Consider the following 19,831-nt stretch of genomic DNA (forward strand, 5'->3'; position numbering starts at 1 on the left):
TTTTGACACCATTCTAAGTAAATTCTAGAGAATGTTGTGTGTGAAAATCCCAGGTGATCAGCAGTTACAGAAATACTCAAACCAGCCCGTCTGGCACCAACAATCATCCATGTGATTATCTAATCAGCCAATCTTGTGGCAGCAGTGTAGTGCACAACATCATGCAGATGCAGGTCAGGAGCTTCAGTTAATGTTCACATCAACCATCAGAATGGGGAAAAAATGTGATCTCAGTGATTTGGACCATGGCAAGGTTGTTGGTGCCAAACAGCCAAACTTTTTGCTCTAGATTTTTTTTTTTTGCATGTTTCTTAGGAGCTACGGTTATAAAAATAAAAAAGGGGAATGGAAAATGCACTCAGCAGTCATGCTCCGGTCTCAGGAGGGTATAATTATTGTTCATTGTTAGTTAATGTTGTTAACTAATGTTAATGAATGCAACCTTATTGTAGTGTTACTGTAAATAAGTATAGCATTACGTCACAAGTCTTACATTTTATTTATTGCTATAGATTTATAATATTATATAAATAATTATGACACAAATCAGTTAATTTGTATTTTGATCATTACAGTGGCTTATAACGCTAAAGTGTTAACATTATACAAATATTTTAAGCAGCATTAGACATTATCAGATATCTGAAAAGTATAATTTCTCAAAATATAAAAAAGTGGAAAAGGCAAAGTATTTAATTTGTTATCCTTAGTCACCATGGACTGGGCACAATGATCTCCAAAGACTATGGAGACTAGGTGTTAATAACAATTAGATCATTTCATATTATTCATTGTTAATAGAAAGTATTCATCATTTATTAAAGTGTATAGTGTAGAAATAAATAGACTTTTTACTGCTGCACATTGCCTCCTCTTATGATACATCATAATGTGATTACATTATAATTTACATAGCATCAACATATCATTTATAACTAATCATATCCCATTAACAAAATTAAACAGAAATCCATCATAGTTACAATACAGCTTAGATGTAGTCTAAATGTTTATGATTGGAATTGTACAGTAAAAGTTACCAGTTACCATTTAAGCTGTACATAACCTTGCAAAACAGGGCCACATCACATTTAAAAAAAAGTTACAATCAGTTATCTCTGGAAATCCAGAGAAATCTTTTTTAGCTTTGGCATAGAGATGGCCAATTAATTAAGGCGGTTTAATATATGGAACAAAAAGCAGGTCCACTTGGTGTAGCATGTTGTCACTCATGTGCATGTTTGAAATTTGCACTGCATGAAGGAGTTACTCTGCAACTGTGGTTGTAATGTTTTTGTATTATGTTTGTCTATTGAGCGCATGGTGCTTTTCAGAAAATGTGTGGGTCGACGACTCTGCTTTCTCATGGCCTGCAACTCCTCTGTATTTGGTCTACAAAAACAAATGTGCTTTTTTGTGTGTGTGTGTGTGTGTGTGTGTTATTGAGTATGTTGATGATCGTTCTTACTGTTGTTGTTGCTGTTAAGCTGTTGTAGCTGAAACTCAATTCTTTCTTTCCTTTTTCGTTGGATCAGGTTGCCCCCGGCAAAACCGAGTAGTCCGCCTCCAACGGCAGCCGCCACCCCTGCCACTTTGAACCCAGCTAACAGTCCCAGTGGCCCTCCCAGCACTCCCCCTACCACAGCAGCCGCTAACGGCAAAACCGCCAGCTTTGAACGTGCCGCCTGTGGAGAAAGAAAGCATGAGATTAAAAATCTTGGTGGGACCATCACAAACCGTCATATGATTTATAGAATATACATGCAATGTGCTTGAAAGCGTTGGAAAGGTGAAAAATGCAATCATTTAGTAGGCATCACTGCCCCAAGTCAAAACGCTGTTACAATTAACACACATTTCATGTGCTGTTTTTCTGATAACCAAACAATTATCCACAAGTCTTTCAAGTCCAGTTTCCAGCCAAACAGAAATATATGCACAGATGCAAGCAAACACACACAAATTTAATCAGCAATTTGAAAAAAGTAAAAGAAAAAAGAAACCTGGTTTAAATTTGTGGTCTGCAGATCAAACCGGGCCTAGTAAATTAATTGATATCAGGAATAAAGAGAAACTCCTTTAGCCAGATTACTCTTTAATTAGAGCAAGGAGACGAGCCCCCCAGTGCACACACAATTTAATTTCTATTAAGATACGTAAACTTCAAGGCAGGGTCGTCTATCAAATGCCACCTTTCCTTCTCATCTCTCTTTCGTATGCTCTCGTTCTCTCTCATCAAATCATCTTCACAAGGCAGGGTTAACAGAGCAGTTAATTACACTCAAAGAGAGATAAAGAGAAAAAAAAACTTAGGAAGTAACTGTGTTACTCATGTTGTTTAGATATACCTGAGCCAGCACTTTAAGTAATAAGTATGTGTGTGAAGCACTTAGAAGTATATATATGTATTTAGCAGTGTGTGTGTGTGTGTGTGTGTGTGTGTGTGTGTGTGTGTGTGTGTTGACCACCCCCTGTCCTTTTGAGCAGTCACAGAGGTGGGTCCACCTTCTACATGGGCATCAGACAAAATGCTCAATAGAACTGCATTAACTCTCAACTCCAAAAAAAGAGAAACATTTCAATTGAGACTCGATCGATGAAACACATACAAACCCCCGTTCACACGCCAACACACACAGCCTATACACCCTACCTCAATGTTTCACCATTGCCATCCTTGCTTTTTTCTGTTAAAAGTTGGAACTCTGCAGTGTGTGTATATGTGTGTGTATATGTATTGAACCCACAGCAGGGACTCAAATGCTGTTTATAGACTCTCTTTTACACTCTTTGGACTTCTGTTCACTCGCACACTCACACAAACATCGACTCCTATAAGGGGCCGATCAACACACATCGATCTCTCGCTGCTCCATGCCTTCTGCCGCCATCACCACCTCTCTCCCTCTCTCTTAATTATGACGTGGATCAACAGGCTGATGGCGGGGTAGGCCGAGTAAAGCAGGGGGGTAGAGTAGAATCGATCCCCTAGCAGGAGTGTACCCTCTTCCCTTACCTTCCCCAGGCTCTGGGTCCCCTCCTCCACATTAGCAGCTGCTATGCTAACGTTTGCCTCAATGCTGTCGATCTTCTCCTGCTGAGACTAAGACAGAGAGATAGAAGTTACACATAGTCCACACATACAAGCTCCATAATCTTTCAGACAAGCGATTTTATGTTAAACAAATCAAATTATAGTAGACAAATAACATGGCCACAAAATTTTGATTTTGACATTAAGATTTTAGTTTAAAAATGATATATACATTTACATCTATTCTTTTGGTAGATGCTTTTATCCAAAGTGACTTACAGTGCATTCAATGTATACACTTGATCAGTTTGTGCATTTACTAAGAATCAAATCGATGACCATGGCGTTATCAACACCACATTCATACCAATTAGGTCATCATTAGTTACGTTTTTCACCATTTTGTAATGTCCTTTTCGTAGTTCACATTTGCACTCCTACAGTGTGACAAATAAATGTTTTAAAGTACAAATATTCCATGTAGTCTCTCAATTAATATAAGATATTAAAAAACTGCATTAGCAAAAATGCCATTGCATTAGGTACAAAGATTAAAACCAGTGCAGTGCCATCTGCAAACAAATGCTTTTCTTAGAACCAGCTTGACTTATCTGAAACATTTTTTGCAACAACTATAAAACAACTAGTCTCAAGATGATTTTTAGTGGCTGTATGAAGTCAGTTGGCCTCAGGTTTACACAGGCGCCCTAGTGGAGTAACTACATGTGAAGTTTATTACATTAACTATGGACATGTTTCCATTACCGTTGAGCACAACCACAAAGTGTCACAGTACTTTTTGTCTTAATTTTTAAAAGTATATATATATATATATATATATGAGAGAGAGAGAGAGAGAGAGAGAGAGAGAGAGAGAGAGAGAGAGAGAGAGAGAGAGAGAGATAGATATAGATATATATACACTACCAGTCAAAAGTTTTGAAACACTTGACTGAAATGTTTCTCATGATCTTAAAAATCTTTTGATCTGAAGGCGTATGCTTAAATGTTTGAAATTAGTTTTGTAGACAAAAATATAATTTATTTCATTATAAAACTAAAATTTAATAAAATAGAAAAAAGTTTTTGAAATTGATGACTTGGACCAAATAATAAAGAAAAGCAGCCATTAAGTGCCCAACACAGATGGTAACTCTTTCAATATTGTTTAATAATCATCCCAGGGTGATACCTCAAGAAGTTGGTTGAGAAAATGTCAAGAATACATGTCTGCAAATTCTAGGCAAAGGGTGACTACTTTGAAGATGCTAAAATATAACACAGTTTTAATTTATTTTGGATTTTGTTTAGTCACAACATAATTCCCATAGTTCCATTTATGTTATTCCATAGTTCTGATGACTTTACTATTATTCTAAAATGTGAAAAAAAAAATTATAATAAAGAATGAGTGTTTCAAACATTTTGACCAGTAGAGTGTGTGTGTGTGTGTGTGTATATATATATATATATATATATATATATATATATAATTATAAAATAAAAGATATATGGTTCAAAATGAAGATAAAAAGTATTGTGACACTTTGTGGTTTCAAACGGTAGTTGAATATGTCCATAGTCAATATGATGAACTACATCTTTATTATAATTTGAAACAAAAACAAAAAAACTCTTTTTCTTTTTAATGTTCTGCTTGAAAAGTGTGCTTGTGCTACATTTCCTTAAAATAAATGCCATTGGTTGTATAATGTAATATAATGCAAAAACATTAATACATTTTTAAGTGTGGCTTAATTGTCCAAATGCTTCCAAGGATTTAATATTGAATTCAAGATCATATCCCTACAAATACACAAACACCCCATGAATAGCATAAAGTCAACAAAGACATGCTCAGTAATCTTGATTGAGGGTATCTGGGGGTTTGAGCGGCGCTCTGCTGTGTGCTGGGGCAGAAGGGTGAGATGGAGGGGGTAGAGCTGCTTGTTTTGTGGGAGTCGGGGCCGGTTGTCGGGGGTAACTGGGTGGTCTGTCGGAAGCTTATGAAATATTCAATGAGTGGCAGCTGTCCCTCTGTCTAAATCAGTGTGAGCTCTAAGTAATCACTACACACACACACAATTGAGACTGCTGGAAAAATCTGCTTTTACTCTCACAGAGTTACATGAGCCTGGCACCTGTCCGTGTGTGTGTGTGTGTGTGTGTGTGTGTGTGTGTGTGTGTGTTGCTTTAAAATAAATCTGCATTTAAATTGCTCTTTTGAGCTTATGGTGACTTAGTTAATCAAAAAATGAAAATTCTGTCATCATTTGCTCAGTCTCAGTCACCATTCACTTTCATTGTATGGAAAAAAAGATGCAAATAAAAGTGAATGGTGACTGATGCTAACATTTTGCCTAATTTTTCCATTTGTGTTCCACAGAAGAAAGAAAATAATATGGGTTTGAAACAAAATGAGGGTGAATAAATGATGACCAATATTTTCATTTTTGGGTGAACCCCCCTTTAAGTGTTCTTTTTCCTCTTGTTTTTGACATCATTTGCATATACTGTATGTAAATGTCTTTGAGTATGCTTTCTGTTAGTGATATAATAACCTGATTCACCCTCATTTACGGCAAAGGACAAGCCAATACACTAAAAACTTATAAGCATTATTACTCATCCATACACATCTTAACAAATAACTGTAAACACACTATTTTAAAATTCCCACTAATTGCTGGGTTCGAAAGCTATGGATATCTCTCTAGTTCCCTCCCTCCCCTCAGGAGTAGATGGTAATCAGCACCGTCTGCTCACAAGCTGCATGGATGCTCGGGAAAACACACACAGACCTCCTGGGAACCTCTTTGGCTCAGTGTTAAGAGAATAAAATATACTTTTTGCCCTAGGAGTGTAATCTACAGAGAGGGAAGTGCTAATCATCGTATTATACTTACTACCATAGTTCCAAAGCACATCTTGGCTGCCCAACAGGGTGTCAAGTGAGTGGAGATAGCCAAGAACAACTGTTATTAATATTACACTTTATTACACCCTGAATAAAGGCTTGTTGATGGTAAGTTTAGTGGAACAATTCATATAATGAAGCAAGAAAACATGAATTACTGTGTCTGTCTCAAAATAATGATATTTAAAGGGGAAAGTTTGTAGCGTTTTATTTTGTTGTAGTGTTTTTTATAGGACCGCTATTATTCAAGGATTTGTGCATGAAAAAGTTCAGTAATTTAGTTTAACATGACCCAAACCCTCTCTCTGACCCTTAGAAGTGTTTGCTTTTGCTACTGTACCTTTAAGGCTTCTGTTGTGTTTGGCTAACCTCTGCTGTTTTTTATATTAAAGTTGTTGTGACCAGTTATGGGGAATGTTACTTTTAAAATAATGCATTACAATATTCTGTTATATATATATATATATATATATATATATATATATATATATATATATATATATATTATATAAAAAAGCATATTACATTAGTTACATTACTATACTAATGTACGTCTGTAATGTTTACTATCGACTCGCATGGGATAAGCGATGTCTGTAAAAATGGGTGGCATGTGTGTGTCTTCAGCATTTACATACTGCTGTCATGCATAACTGACCTATCAGAAATTGTATACTGTGCAATAATTGTATACTGTGCTGATTAATTATGCAGCATTAAACATGAGCATATAATGTATCTGTGATTATTAAAAGAAATTGCTTGGAGTATCTGGCTAAATACAAAAGAACTGGTACCATTAACAAGCCTGTAATCTTGTATTACACTCTTGAATTAAAAATATGGACAATCCCTTAACATTAGGAAATTGTATGTTTTTCCCACATTCACTCTGCTCAAATCATAATCAAAAACTGATCGTCTCTTTTACATGGGTAAGTAAACACATGACAGCATAAAAAGCTTGAGAAAAAAAAAAGCATCAGTCCAAACGCAACAGCGAGCGTTATCTGAAGTTGTGAAGCACATCTTACACTTTCATGGCATCTTCTCTTGACCAACATCCACTTTAGACACTCTGAGAAACTTATGAAACAGTGATATTTAAAGAGCTCAAGGGCTGAAAAGTGCAGATTTACTAACCCTAACATTTTTACTAACATGTCAATTCACACTGGATTAATATTACCAGGGGTTATTTTTACCAGGCGTTTTATGGTAGGTAAAACACGCTGTAATTTTTACCGGCGCAGGAACGCGCAGTCAGGAAAAAGTCTAGAAAAATTACTGACATGACCGATTCGCACGGGATTAAAATTACTGAGAAGCTTTGGTAATTATTATATTTCCCCACGTCCCGATATAAACTAATCCCGTCTGAATAGGGCCTTTGTCATTAAAATAAATTGAGAGAAAAACAGTGCATGTTACTTTTTTGAAAACGTAAGTATTTTAGTGCAAATTTAAAAGTAACACATTACTTGTTATTTCCAAAAAGTATCTAATAAAGTAGCACACATTACCCCCAACACTATTTGTGACACCATAACATGACGATTTCTGACTGACCCATTTTTGAAGCTTAGGTTTGATCAAATGTTCTGGGTGGACAAGGGATTGAACTTTGCACTGTGAACATTATAGTATGTCTACAAAATATAGTACATTAAACTCTTTTTCAAAGGAGCAAGAAATTCTGTCTTCCATGCCCTTTTAAACAAAGAGTTAAAACAGAAGTGTGACATTCTATTTATAATCAACCAAAGCAGTTTTGTTTCTTTATTCAGCATAATCTCTAATTTACATAATTCTTTAGAGATAGACTGGACAAGAACAATGTCTGCCTGTCTCAGGGTGACAGAATACACATGATCAAGTTGCCTCTTCTCCACCCAGTTTCAAACTGCATGATGTTTTAATAACGGCTGTTAGAGGGCATGGATTCTCATTAATCCTTGCTGGTTAGCACATGGCTGACAGACTGTCACCAATCTCTGTATGTCTTCTCAATCAAACATATACACACACACACTGATGGGATCAATACCACCTTGTTGGCTCTCAGGAGACAAAGCCATTTGTCTGACAGCTCTGCCAAACCAAAGGGTTTTGGTCACCACCCTATATCAACATCCACACACACCATAAATACTTGAAACTCTCTTTCTCCATCTATCCCTTCTTTCTCTCTAAAAAACAAACAAACAATTCTTTTCACATATGTATATACATCACAGATACTTACATGAACAATAGTGGAGAACTCGTTCACTAAACCATTCAACTCCAGCAGGTCCTAAACAATCATCCCACAGAAATCACACACAATCACACAATTAAAAAAAGTCTGAGTGAATTCCAGGGGCCATATTATAGAAACATCCTAACTATATAATGCCATATTATTGGCCATGATAATCCTAACTTGAACTTTCTTAACTTAAAGTGATAGTTCACCCAAAAATGAAAATTAAGTCATCCTTCACTCATGTCTTTCTCTCATGTAACACAAAAGGACATTTTAGGCAGAATACCTCAGTCAACATTCACTTGCTTTGCATCTGTTTTCCATACAATGAAAGTGAATGATGACTAAGGCTAACATTCTGCTTGACATCTCCTTTTGCATTTCACAGGAGAAAATCATATGGGTTTGGAATAACATGAGGGTGAGTAAACATTTTTGGGTGAACTTCTGTATATCTTTAAGATAAGTGGAAATTTGCAACCCCAGGGAATTTGTGCTTCTTTTTATTCAAATGTGTTTATGCGTTTGTAAAGGTTTCTGTGTGTTACCTCTACTAAAGAATCCCAGGACTCTGCAGCATTCAGTTCTGGAGGGATTTCAGGCAGAAGCAGCTGTATTTGATCAGGAGGACCAAGGGGACCTGTATCACCATCACCTAACCAAGCACATGAAAGTGAAAATGCTATTTAAAACCCACATCTTGGTCATATTTACACTAGAAAAACATCAGAAACACATACTGTATGATGTATTTGGGGCTGTGTGTAAATCTTTGCTGTTAGTTTCCTGGAAGCAGGGCCTTTTGACAGCATCTGAGTGAATCCTAAAGAACTCTTGAATGGCAGTTGAGGCTCGCTCTCTGATTGGCTGAACAAGTTTCTCCAGAGCTGCAGCATCGGCACAGCGGACACGCCCACACAACTTCTCCATCTCCCGTAGGTTAGATCGCAGTTGCTGTAGAAAGACAAAATGAAATGAAGTGGTTCTAACAAGCCTTTGTGATAAGTGGATCCAGTTTCATTCAGCACCTCTATGTAGTGTCGGTACAGATCATGACAATCGTCTGGCCATAATAATTTGGCCCTTGTCAAAGTCGCTCAGGTCTTTACTTCTGCCCATTTCTCCTACATTCAACAAGTTGACTACGAAACTGATTGTTCGCTTACCATCTAATCTACCCAGACCTTGACAAGTAGCCTTGTTAGGAGATGATCAACATTATTCACTTCACTTGTGAGTGGTCATAATTTTTTGGCTCATCGGTGTATATAATATTGAATTTAATTTTAAACATTATATTTTTTGTATTAATATTATATGTATAGTATACTTTTATTTATGTATAATATTTAATATAATTTCAATAAAACATGTATCATTTATTTTATTTTATTTTTAGTGATGGAACTAGTTCTGCTTTTCAAAACAAGTCTCCCTCTAGCTGTTTTTAACCATAAGAAAACATCCTATGTGAATGCCTCTGATAAGGGTCAGGTAACCCAAAACCAGCCTGATTATTCATGGCTTCATAAAGACCACTTAGTTGACTAGTTGCTCAGGCAACTCATCGACTAGTCTATTTTAAAAATTTATAGTTTTTAACATACCTAGTATATCCCTAATTTCATTCATTGCCAACATCTCAATAAGCTCAGGCTCAAGAGTGAGTACATTTGTGCACAATTACGCAATTCCGTAGTTATATATGAAAATTGCCCCAAACCTGCCCCAAAACCTGACAATCTGTCAGGTCCCATTGACTCTGGACAAGTAGCATCCCTGTATTAGGGATTACAGATCAATTTATAAGTATTGAACAGAGGTCAAAAGTTAACAGCAGGCCAATCAAAGTGTTCCGCTCTACTGCACTCATTCCACACTCTGAATAATCATGTTCAGGATTATCCATTCTAACTGATTCACACATACACACACACAGCACTATGAACTGAGAACCAGTTCTTATTCAGAACCAGTTTCATAAAATTTTTTAAAAAAAACACTTAAACCAAACGATTTTAAGGACGTCCACTTCTATTTACAGTTCTTGATCATTCTTACGCTGAGGCGAACAGAATACTGAACTAAAATACTCTGTTATACAGCATGGCAGCAAAATATATATTTTTTTAACTGAGTAAGCTTGCAGTCTAAATTGAGCGTGATTAGAAAGAGAGGTGCTGCTAAATAAATACAAAAACAGTAATGACACAACATATGAATGTAAATGAATGACTGTGAGCCGTTTCTTGCATTAGTCAAAAACACGGGGAGAATGGTTTGAATCAGTCTAATGACTGAATCAGTCAGAGTGGTTTTTCACTGAACTTAAAAGAACCGATTACTGTGTTCTTAAAGGGATAGTTCACTCAAAAATGAAAATTATTTCATCATTTACTCACCCTCATGTCATCCCAGATGTGTATGACTTTATTTCTTCTGCTGAACACTTCTAAGATTTTTAGAAGTATATCTCAGCTCTGTTGGTCCATACAATGCAAGTGAATGGTGGTCAGACAGAAGGTTTAAAAAGCATATAAAGGCAGCATAAAGTGGTTAAATCCATATCTTCAAAGCAATATGATAGGTGTGGGTGACAAACCAATATTTCAATCAATATTTCTTTCAAGTTCTACTTCTTTTGTTTTTGGCGATTTGCATTTGTTGTGCATATTGCCACCTACTAGGCATGGAGGAGAATTTATAGTAAAAATGGACTCAAATATTGATCTGTTTCTCACCCACGCCTATCATATCGCTTCTGAAGACATGGATTAAAATACTAGAATCATACAGATTACTTTTATGCTGCCTCTATATCCTTTTTGGACCTTTAAAGTTCTGTCTACTATTCACTTGCATTGTATGGACCTACACAGCTGAGATATTCTTCTAAAAATCTTCAAAATGTGTTCAGCAGAAGAAGGAAAGTCATACTTATCTAGGATGGCATGAGGGTGATTAAATGATGAGAGAATTTTCCTTTTTGGGTGAACTATCCCTTTAAATAAGTGTAATTACTCCCTGTTTGTCCATGACAATGTGTAGCTAAAAATAGCTTTAATTATTTAAAAGTCATTTTAAAAAGTATATTTAATATATCTGTCAAGTACATAGTTAGGACCACTTATTTTTCCAAGTACTGCAAGATTTGTTAATGGAATCAATTAGAATTAATCATTAAAGAACTCGGAAGTGGAATCAGAATCTGAGATAGAAATGTTACATTTCTCACAATTCCTACCTCCATGTATATATCCAAAAACATTACTAATGTGTAGAGTTTGTTTTTAATTCTGATACAGGTTGGCCAGGTTGACAGCCGAATTAAATCTCAATCAGGTCAACACACATTACTCTCTCCCTGCACTCAAACTCCCATCACTAGGTGTGTGATGAGCGCAATGTTTAAGGGTGTCTCCTCTCTTGCTCTCTCTCTTTCTGTCCCCAGGGAGCTACTTTAACAATGTCTGCCTTGTTTCTGTCTATTGTCAGTCATCCACATCTCACTGACACAGAACCACTTGAAGGCTCTCACACTCTCTCTGCAGTGGTGGACACAGGAATGCTCTCTGGCATCTCTGGGGGTATGAAACCTGGGTGCTAAGGTCACACACACAAAAGGCACATAACACACTCTAAGGACTGTCCCACAAGAGCCCTGGACACACTCTCAGAGACATTAACACAGAAGTTACATGCTTGTCTGGCCATTACGGAGAGAAAAGACATCACACGTACACCAACCATGCTGTACACCAGAGACCTGAGTCAAACACTACTTAATCAGCATCTCACAGCAATATCAGAAGAGAATGAAGTTGTGTTACAAGATCGTTTTACCACGTTCAAAAGAATTTTGTGAACGCACTGAAAACTTTCTTCTTTTTCTTATTCATTGTAACCTAAATTGAAACTGATGTAGACATGTTGTCACATGACTTCTTTATTGCATAATATTTATGTTGTTTTTAAAGAGCTAATACTGTGAGGCCTTAACAGTGCTCATATAATGAATAGTTGAAGGACAGTTCATAAATGAAAATTCTGTCATCATTTTCTCGCCCTCATGTTATTCCAAACCCGTACGACATTCTTTCTTCTGTAGAATACAAAAAGAGATGTTAAGCGATATGCTTGTCTCAGTCACTATTCACATGAATGGACTGCCACAAGCTTCCAGCCGGACTGCAAGGCACACCTCACTGACCTCTGCCTGCATAATCTCGGTTTTTGAATGGACCACGCAGCGAATAAACTGCTATCAACCGCAATTCATTCGAACAGCAAGTAACACTTCTCTGACCACAGCTTGCATTACTTTTCTTAAAATGGAAAACATAGACAATAAAATTACTGCTAAAATTATCAGCCAAATAACTAAGGACACAGCAGCTACGTGCACTTCCACAGTCAATTCGGGACAGACTTCAAAGACACTTAATCATTAATCTTACAGTCAAATCAATATCCTTTAGTTTTAAACATTGCCCGCCAAAAATCTACTCAGTTTACTCAATTAATACATGACTTGTATCACACATAGGTAACTGATACTGGCACTATATTCATGCTGTCAAGCCAGAGGGGAAGTGGCTCCCCCAGCTGAGCCTGGTTTCCCCCAAGCTCATTTTATTCGTCCATTAACTAACATCTTATGGAGTTTTTGGTTCCTTGCCACAGTCAACATTCTTTGGCATGCTCTCTGGGGGCCTAAAGATGAATAATATTAAGGCATGGTTATAATATTACAATAATGTTTTAAATTAATCTGCTCAATGATGACTAAGATATTTAAGACTTTAAAGACAAACAGCATCATTTCCTGTAAAGCTGCTTTGAAACTAGGTGTATTGTGAAAAGCGCTATACAAATAAAAATGACTTGACTTTCATTGCATCTTTTTTTCTTTTTTGTGTGAATGGTGACTTAAATGATCATTCTTATTTTGTGTTCTGCACAAGAAATAAAGTCATACAGGTTAGGAATAACACATGGTTAAATAAATTATTTTGAGTGAATGATCACTTTAAACTTTTATCTGCAATTTAACCATGGCAACAGTCTATTATATCACCAAGAACACTATGTCCTAACAGTCTTTCAGCACATGAGAATATTTTCAAACCAGGTCACTGCCCTCAGAAAATCAACAAAAACAACAATAATACACACACAGACATTGTCCATAAAATGAAACTATACACATTTATATATATTCATAATGAAAAATGTATGTATGATGCATAAACAGATTCATAACCAGATGCTTCCGGGCTGTGTGCTGCTGTACAACTGTGCCATATTGTGTTTGAAATTTGTGTTGTACCTGGACAGTACGGCTGGAGTTGATGTGCTCTTGGTGCAGTTTGTCCCACTGTTTGCTTCTCTGGAACTGCAACAAGACAGCTCAGTTGATTTAACAAATATAACTGCTTACAGACATTTAATAAAGTCTCCTTGTGATCCCAGGCTGGTAATTCACAATGTGATTTTGATCATCTGTTTCCATGGCTATGCAGGAACCCCCCACAACACCCTGTTATCCTATTATGTGTTTCTCAAGCTGGCTGACAGAGCGAGAGATTTCAGATACACCAGGAAATATTCAGCACTCGACTCCCTATGGCGATCACACACACACACACACACACACACACACACACACACACACACACACACACACACACAGAGAGACACATGGCCTCTGTTGGCCATATTATGAGTTTTGGGTGCAATGCCCATGTGCTGAGCTTTGCTATCACTGTTCAAGTCTGCATGTGTGTGTGTGTGTGTACCTTTTCTATGTTGTGCTGGTGCTGATGCAGCCTCTCCAAGTCAGTGGGGATTGCCACTTTAATGAATTTCTGAATTGGGGGCTCCAGGCGCCGAAGAGGGAGCTTACCAGCTTCCTCAGCCATCATGACTGTCACTTTTGACCTCTCTTATATGGTCACAGGCTTAAAACATCCATTCATACTCAATCTTGCTCTAAAGGAGAGTAAGAGGAAATATAACATAAATATACTGTCTGTATCTATGAAGATAATATATATATGAAAAAACTGGGGATATTGGGGGTTTTATTGTGTAATTCCCTGTAGATAAATGTTGACTAAAGTCTACCTTTACAAAAAAAAAAAAAAAAAAAATACTGTGGCGGTACACTGGTACAGTAATAGTTTCAGATAGTAATCCCATGGTACTTTAATATAGTGTTACTTAATACTTACCATATTCATGCAATACAGCATTTCTAGACACCAAATATATGTCCCAATTTATGTCCAAAACATGCTTTAACATGTTACGTGTCCTAAACTGCAACATTCAGATGTCAACAATATGTCAAAGACAAATGTTTAGCGAGATGAGGAGGCCGTCTACCTGTCAATGTTAGCTGACAAAACGTGAAACACTGTGTTTACATATCCATATCTAACATGACACTATATATTTTAACAAACAATAAGTAATAACTCCCACATGATTAGAAAAACACATCTGTAAATTCAACTAGCTTGCTAAACTCTTTACTCAGCTCTGTGACAACAAACCAAAATGATTCAAACGGTCGTCAACAGTTTCAAGTAACCGACTACATTTTTTCTGACCTGTGGAGCAAACATTGAAAAGAGACCGTTTGCTATCGGTGATTTCTGTCGCTGTCACCAACTTTGTGTTTATAAACAATGGTTTCGCTTTCTTCTGTGTGCACTGTGCAACGCCAAAAGGTGTCCGACTGTGCGGAACTAAAAAACTGTTGGCAAAAAGTGAACGTGCTTAGCAAAGAGTAGATGGTTTCCTTATCTCACAAACTGATTAGATATTGATTAAAGTATTTCATAACTGAGTCACAGGACTTCGTAAATACAACTCCAGGCAGTTTGCTAAGAATAATAAAAATTAATTAATTAATAAATTAATTAAAAAAGCAGCAATAAAGTATGATTACATTATTTTAGCTGTGTGTTAAAGGAATAGTTCACCCAAAAATGAAAATTCTGATATAATTTACTCCCACGCTCATGTCTTTTTTTGTTCTTCCTTTGAACACCAAAGAAGAGGTTTAGCAGAATGACCATGCTGCTCTGTTCCATACAATGGGTGTGGATGGGGACCAGGGGATATCAAACTCCAAAAAGGACAAAACAAACTCAATAAATGAGCAATATTCCAAGTTTTGTAAAGCCATATGAAAGATTTGTGTGAGGAACAGACTGAAATGTAAGTTGTTGTTCACTTAAAATATTGCTTGGCAGCTGTGGTAAAAATATACTAAGTTTGGCAATTCTGCTGTAAATAACTAATTTTGTGTTCAAAATAAATAAAGAAAGTCATAATAATTTCAAAGACCATGAGGGCGAGTAAATGATGACCGAATTGTCATATTTGGGTGATCTATTCATTTAAAGTAATATTCTGGGTTATATACAAGTTAAACTCAAATCGACAGCATTAGTGGCGTAATGTTGATTACCACAAAAATTAAAGATGCACTAAGTAACTTTTGTCTTTGTGTCATCTTGGACTTACACTGACACCTAGCGGCTTGGATACAGCACCATTTAAAATCAATAGTTTCAGTTTCAGATGCCATTGTAGAAATTTAGTATTCACAGTGAGACATGATTATTTTAATCAATGAGTGAAAGTGTCAAATAACAGGGCCTTTACTGAGATTAAGCCAGTAGTATTCAGCTGGTCATGTGATTCTAACATGGCAGACCCCATGTGCAGACCCTCTCCATGTAGAATAAAACCGCTTTTATAAGGTTACTGATATGACTGGAGACTTCATTTTAATGTGATTTTCATTTTAATGATTTCCTACATATATTGCAAAATTACAGATCATGTCTTTAGGAGTTAAACTTTTTATTGTGTGCACCTTTAATTTTGACTTGTCCCTCCTTTAAAAAAAAGAAAAAAAAGAAGAAGAAATTGAAGTCACATTGAGGCACTTACAATGTATATGAATGGGGCCAATTTTGGAGGGTTTAAAGACAGAAATGTGAAGCTTATAATTTTATAAAAAGCACTTACATTAATTCTTCTGTTAAAACTCATGTATTATTTGAGCTGTAAAGTTGTTTACATTGTAATTTTTACAGTAATTTTAGGGTTTGTTGCCATACATCGTCATGGCAACAAAGTTGTAAAATTGGCTATAACTTACACAGAAAAAGTTAACGATTTTAACACACAAAAATCATGTTAACACACATATTGTTTATATCTTGTGGCTATACTTTTAGAACAGTGAGTATTTTAACGTTTACGGATTGGCCCCATTTACTTCCATTGAAAGTGCCTCACTGGAACCCAGATTTTTGCCTTTTTTAAAGAAAAGGAGGGGCAATTTCAATTTTGTGGTAATCAATATAATGCCAGAAATGCTGTCGATTGAGCTTAACTTGTACTGAACTCGGAATATTCCTTTAATATTAGGGCTTTGAATGTTTTGACAGGTAGCAGTGTATAATTAGGGTACAGACGACCAAATGATCAGTGTTTCTGACTTAAGGGAACACCAGCAGATTAACCATGTGTGAGCTCGCTCTCTCTCTCTCTCTCTCTCTCTCTCTCTCTCTCTCTCTCTCTCTCTCTCCCGGGCTTATTTTCCAGCTGCACTACTTAGCACACAAACAGTCAGACATATAAACACCATTTCAGTTCACAAGTAACCTACAAAGATATCACCCACACAACCAGCCAACCAGCATGAAAAGCCACAGTGCAGACAAGTTTCATAAGACTCCTTTACAGATACAAACCACCATATCTACAGTACATGACTAATAATCAATCCTCTGCTCTCAAATTGACTGATTACTATCATGGGAACACTGTACATGTCATGTGTATTTTGTTGATTCATGTCTTTTATTTCGAAAAGTTTAGTTCCGGTTCCCTTGTCATGTGATTTCATGTTTTCCCTCCATGTTCATGTGTCTTGTTTTCATTGGTTTATTGTTTAATTATCTTGTTATCAGTTCTGTTTGTTCATTGGTTTATTTTCCCCCATGTCCATGTATTTAAGCCCTCATGTTCACCATTGTCGTTTTTCAAGGATTGAATGTATGTGGATGTGTTTCTTTCTAGTCAAGTCAAGTCATGTTATATTTATGTTAAATCAAGTTTTAAGTCTAGTCAAGTTCATGTTTCACATTTATAGTTAGGGTTTTGGATTCACTTTTGTAAATAAACTGCACTTGGGTTCTCATCTTCATCATCATCTTCGTCTTTGTCATTGTCAGCAGCCAGCATCGTTACAGAATACTTGACCGACTATGAACCCAGCAGTTCTACTCATACGGCTACGTCAGGGGAATCGTCCCCTGGAGGAGTACGTAGAGGACTTTTGCGCTCTGGCCAGCCAGGTGGAGTTTAATGTGGTCGCCCTCAAGGACATTTTTAGGGTGGGGTTAAGTGAGCCGATCTCCTCCTTGATGCCTGGCGGTCGCAGTTCCCTCAGCCTGGCTCAATATATCAACCTCGCCCTACAGATCATTGGTTCCACGTTCACTGTGGGGGAAGCGGATGCCAAGCCAGAGTTCCACGACATGGCCGCCGGCGAGCCAGAGTTCCACGACATGGCCGCCGCCGAGCCAGAGTTCCACGTCATGGCTGCCAAACCAGAGTTCCTAGTCATGGTCGCTGAGCTAGCACCATCTTTTGCCCCGAATCATCAGCCTGCTCCATGCCACGTCACAGCCACGCCTCAGCCTGCTCCATGCCACGTCACAGCCACGCCTCAGCCTGCTCCATGCCACGTCACAGCCACGCCTCAGCCTGCTCCATGCCACGTCACAGCCACGCCTCAGCCTGCTCCATGCCACGTCACAGCCACGCCTCAGCCTGCTCCATGCCACGTCACAGTCACGCCTCAGCCTGCTCCATGCCACGTCACAGCCACGCCTCAGCCTGCTCCATGCCACGTCACAGCTCTGCTTTGGCTCTCCAATCCTCTGGCTGCGCTTCATCCCTCCGATCTTTTAGCTCCACCGGGGACCTCCTTCCCTACGGCTCCACCTTGGTCCTCAGTCCCACCGGCTCCACCTCAGTCTTCTGATTCCCCCAGCTCCGCCTTGCTCCTCTGAGCCTCCAGCACCGCCTTGGTCCTCCCTGTCATCGGCTCCACCCTGGCCCTTCGAGTCTTCGGCTACTCTCGGGCACCAAGTTCCATGGCTCTGCACCTCGAGCCTCTCGTGGCTCCACCCCCCACGGACTTTGCCCTGGTCCCATGCCCCTCGCCCTTTTTCGCCACGCCCCACACCTCAAGACACCCCCCCCCCCAGCTCCCTACAGGAGCCAAGTCAAATCAAGTTTTAAGTCTAGTCATGTTAATGTTTCACGTTTATAGTTAGGGTTTTGGATTCACTTTTGTAAATAAACTGCACTTGGGTTCTCATCTTCGTCATTGTCAGCAGCCAGCATCGTTACAGTACAATAAGGCTATGTTTGTTAACATTAGTTGTTACAGTAGTATTTAACAATGAACAATACTTTTACAGCATTTATTAATATTGGTTAATGTTAATTTTACTTATACTGGTACATTTTTGAACATTAACCAAGATTAATGAATGCTGTAAGTTTCAAAGTTCATTCTTAATGAAAGCTAATAATAGCATATACTTATTGTAAAGGAAAGTGTTGCTTAAGTATTGTCGAAAAAGATTGGCAGAAAGAATGTATGTGTATTTTAAGTCAATAAAGTAATCAACTTGATTATTTGAATTATATAAATATGTTTGTTCAGGAAGATATCCTTTAGACTTTCTAAAGCAAAAACTATACAGGCAGACAAAGCATGTGCCCATCAGTGTATTAATTTTGTGTTTTTTGTAAAGGGAGCAACAGTGCAGATCAGTTTATTGTTTATTGCAGGTGCAGGTCTTCACTGATGAATGATCACCTTATTAATACATATGCATGCTGTGCAGTGTAGTGTGCATGAACTGTTGGATATGCAATTGGCAATTAGCTATACGTATCATGACACAATTTAACCAGTATTTTTATTATAAGCAAGAATCAAAAGTCATCCATCTTAAGATCAGAAAAACACTGACTGAGAGCACGATACACATAAAGAGCAACAGGAGTGTGAGGATGGAAAAACTGAAAGTGTTTGTGGTGAAATCTAAAAGGGCTTTTGAGGGGAGAATCTGAATCCAACAACCTCTCTATACCTTACTGGGTTCAGGCTGTCACCTGGCATGCCACAGTACATACATTGAATCAGTCTCAAATCTTAAACTTCTGCCACGCTCTCCAAACTGTCCCTCCCCTACCGCACTTATCCCTGCTGCCCGAGGGGGAGTCCCAGTTAAGCGGGGTAATACCAAATGCCTGTGTGTGGGCCAATCTTCATCATATCACCATCATCTTCATTTCAACTTTGTTACCCCAAGGTAAAACCCAAAAAGCCAGATCACAATATTTCAGATGAGATAAGAATCTGGAACACCCCCACAAAGCTCAAAGAGGACAGTGAGCCTGCACCTGAGCTTTCTTCCCAAACTGTGCAATATGAGAACTTAAACTGTTGAGTAAGAAACAGACAGTATAAAATATACACTCACTTAGCCCTTTATTAGGAACAATATTGTCCTAATTATGTGCA

At 37.7% G+C, this 19,831-nt stretch overlaps 1 protein-coding gene across 4 annotated transcripts; it reads right to left on the bottom strand.

The window, feature by feature from the left end:
* Nucleotides 1–483: 483 nt before the first annotated feature.
* Nucleotides 484–14,944, bottom strand: LOC127454292 (syntaxin-17-like). 4 transcript variants are annotated; one of them, XM_051721391.1, is made up of 9 exons: nucleotides 14,814–14,942; nucleotides 14,433–14,520; nucleotides 13,998–14,190; nucleotides 13,529–13,594; nucleotides 8,940–9,153; nucleotides 8,748–8,854; nucleotides 8,197–8,247; nucleotides 3,017–3,103; nucleotides 484–1,685 (listed from the first exon to the last, which is right to left on the bottom strand). In XM_051721391.1, the coding sequence occupies exons 3-9, from the start codon at nucleotides 14,121–14,123 to the stop codon at nucleotides 1,440–1,442; spliced, it is 897 nt and encodes a 298-aa protein (XP_051577351.1). In that variant the 5' UTR covers nucleotides 14,124–14,190; nucleotides 14,433–14,520; nucleotides 14,814–14,942; the 3' UTR covers nucleotides 484–1,439. The 4 variants fall into 4 exon arrangements, with proteins under 4 accessions (XP_051577351.1, XP_051577350.1, XP_051577349.1 ...); XM_051721390.1 differs by having other exon boundaries at nucleotides 14,433–14,599; nucleotides 14,814–14,918; XM_051721389.1 differs by lacking the exon at nucleotides 14,433–14,520 and having other exon boundaries at nucleotides 14,814–14,944.
* Nucleotides 14,945–19,831: the final 4,887 nt, after the last annotated feature.

The sequence above is a fragment of the Myxocyprinus asiaticus genome, chromosome 16 (assembly GCF_019703515.2).
Source record: "Myxocyprinus asiaticus isolate MX2 ecotype Aquarium Trade chromosome 16, UBuf_Myxa_2, whole genome shotgun sequence".
Taxonomy (NCBI): domain Eukaryota; kingdom Metazoa; phylum Chordata; class Actinopteri; order Cypriniformes; family Catostomidae; genus Myxocyprinus; species Myxocyprinus asiaticus.

Coding starts and splice junctions, on each gene's coding strand:
- LOC127454292 (XM_051721389.1), bottom strand. CDS start 14,123: ATGATGGCTGAGGAAGCTGGTAAGCTCCCTCTTCGGCGCCTGGAGCCC. Junction 9,154..13,528: donor ACTCCAGCCGTACTGTCCAG/GTACAACACAAA, acceptor GTCTTTCTACAG/CAACTGCGATCTAACCTACG. Junction 1,686..3,016: donor GGACCCAGAGCCTGGGGAAG/GTAAGGGAAGAG, acceptor CTTTCTCCACAG/GCGGCACGTTCAAAGCTGGC.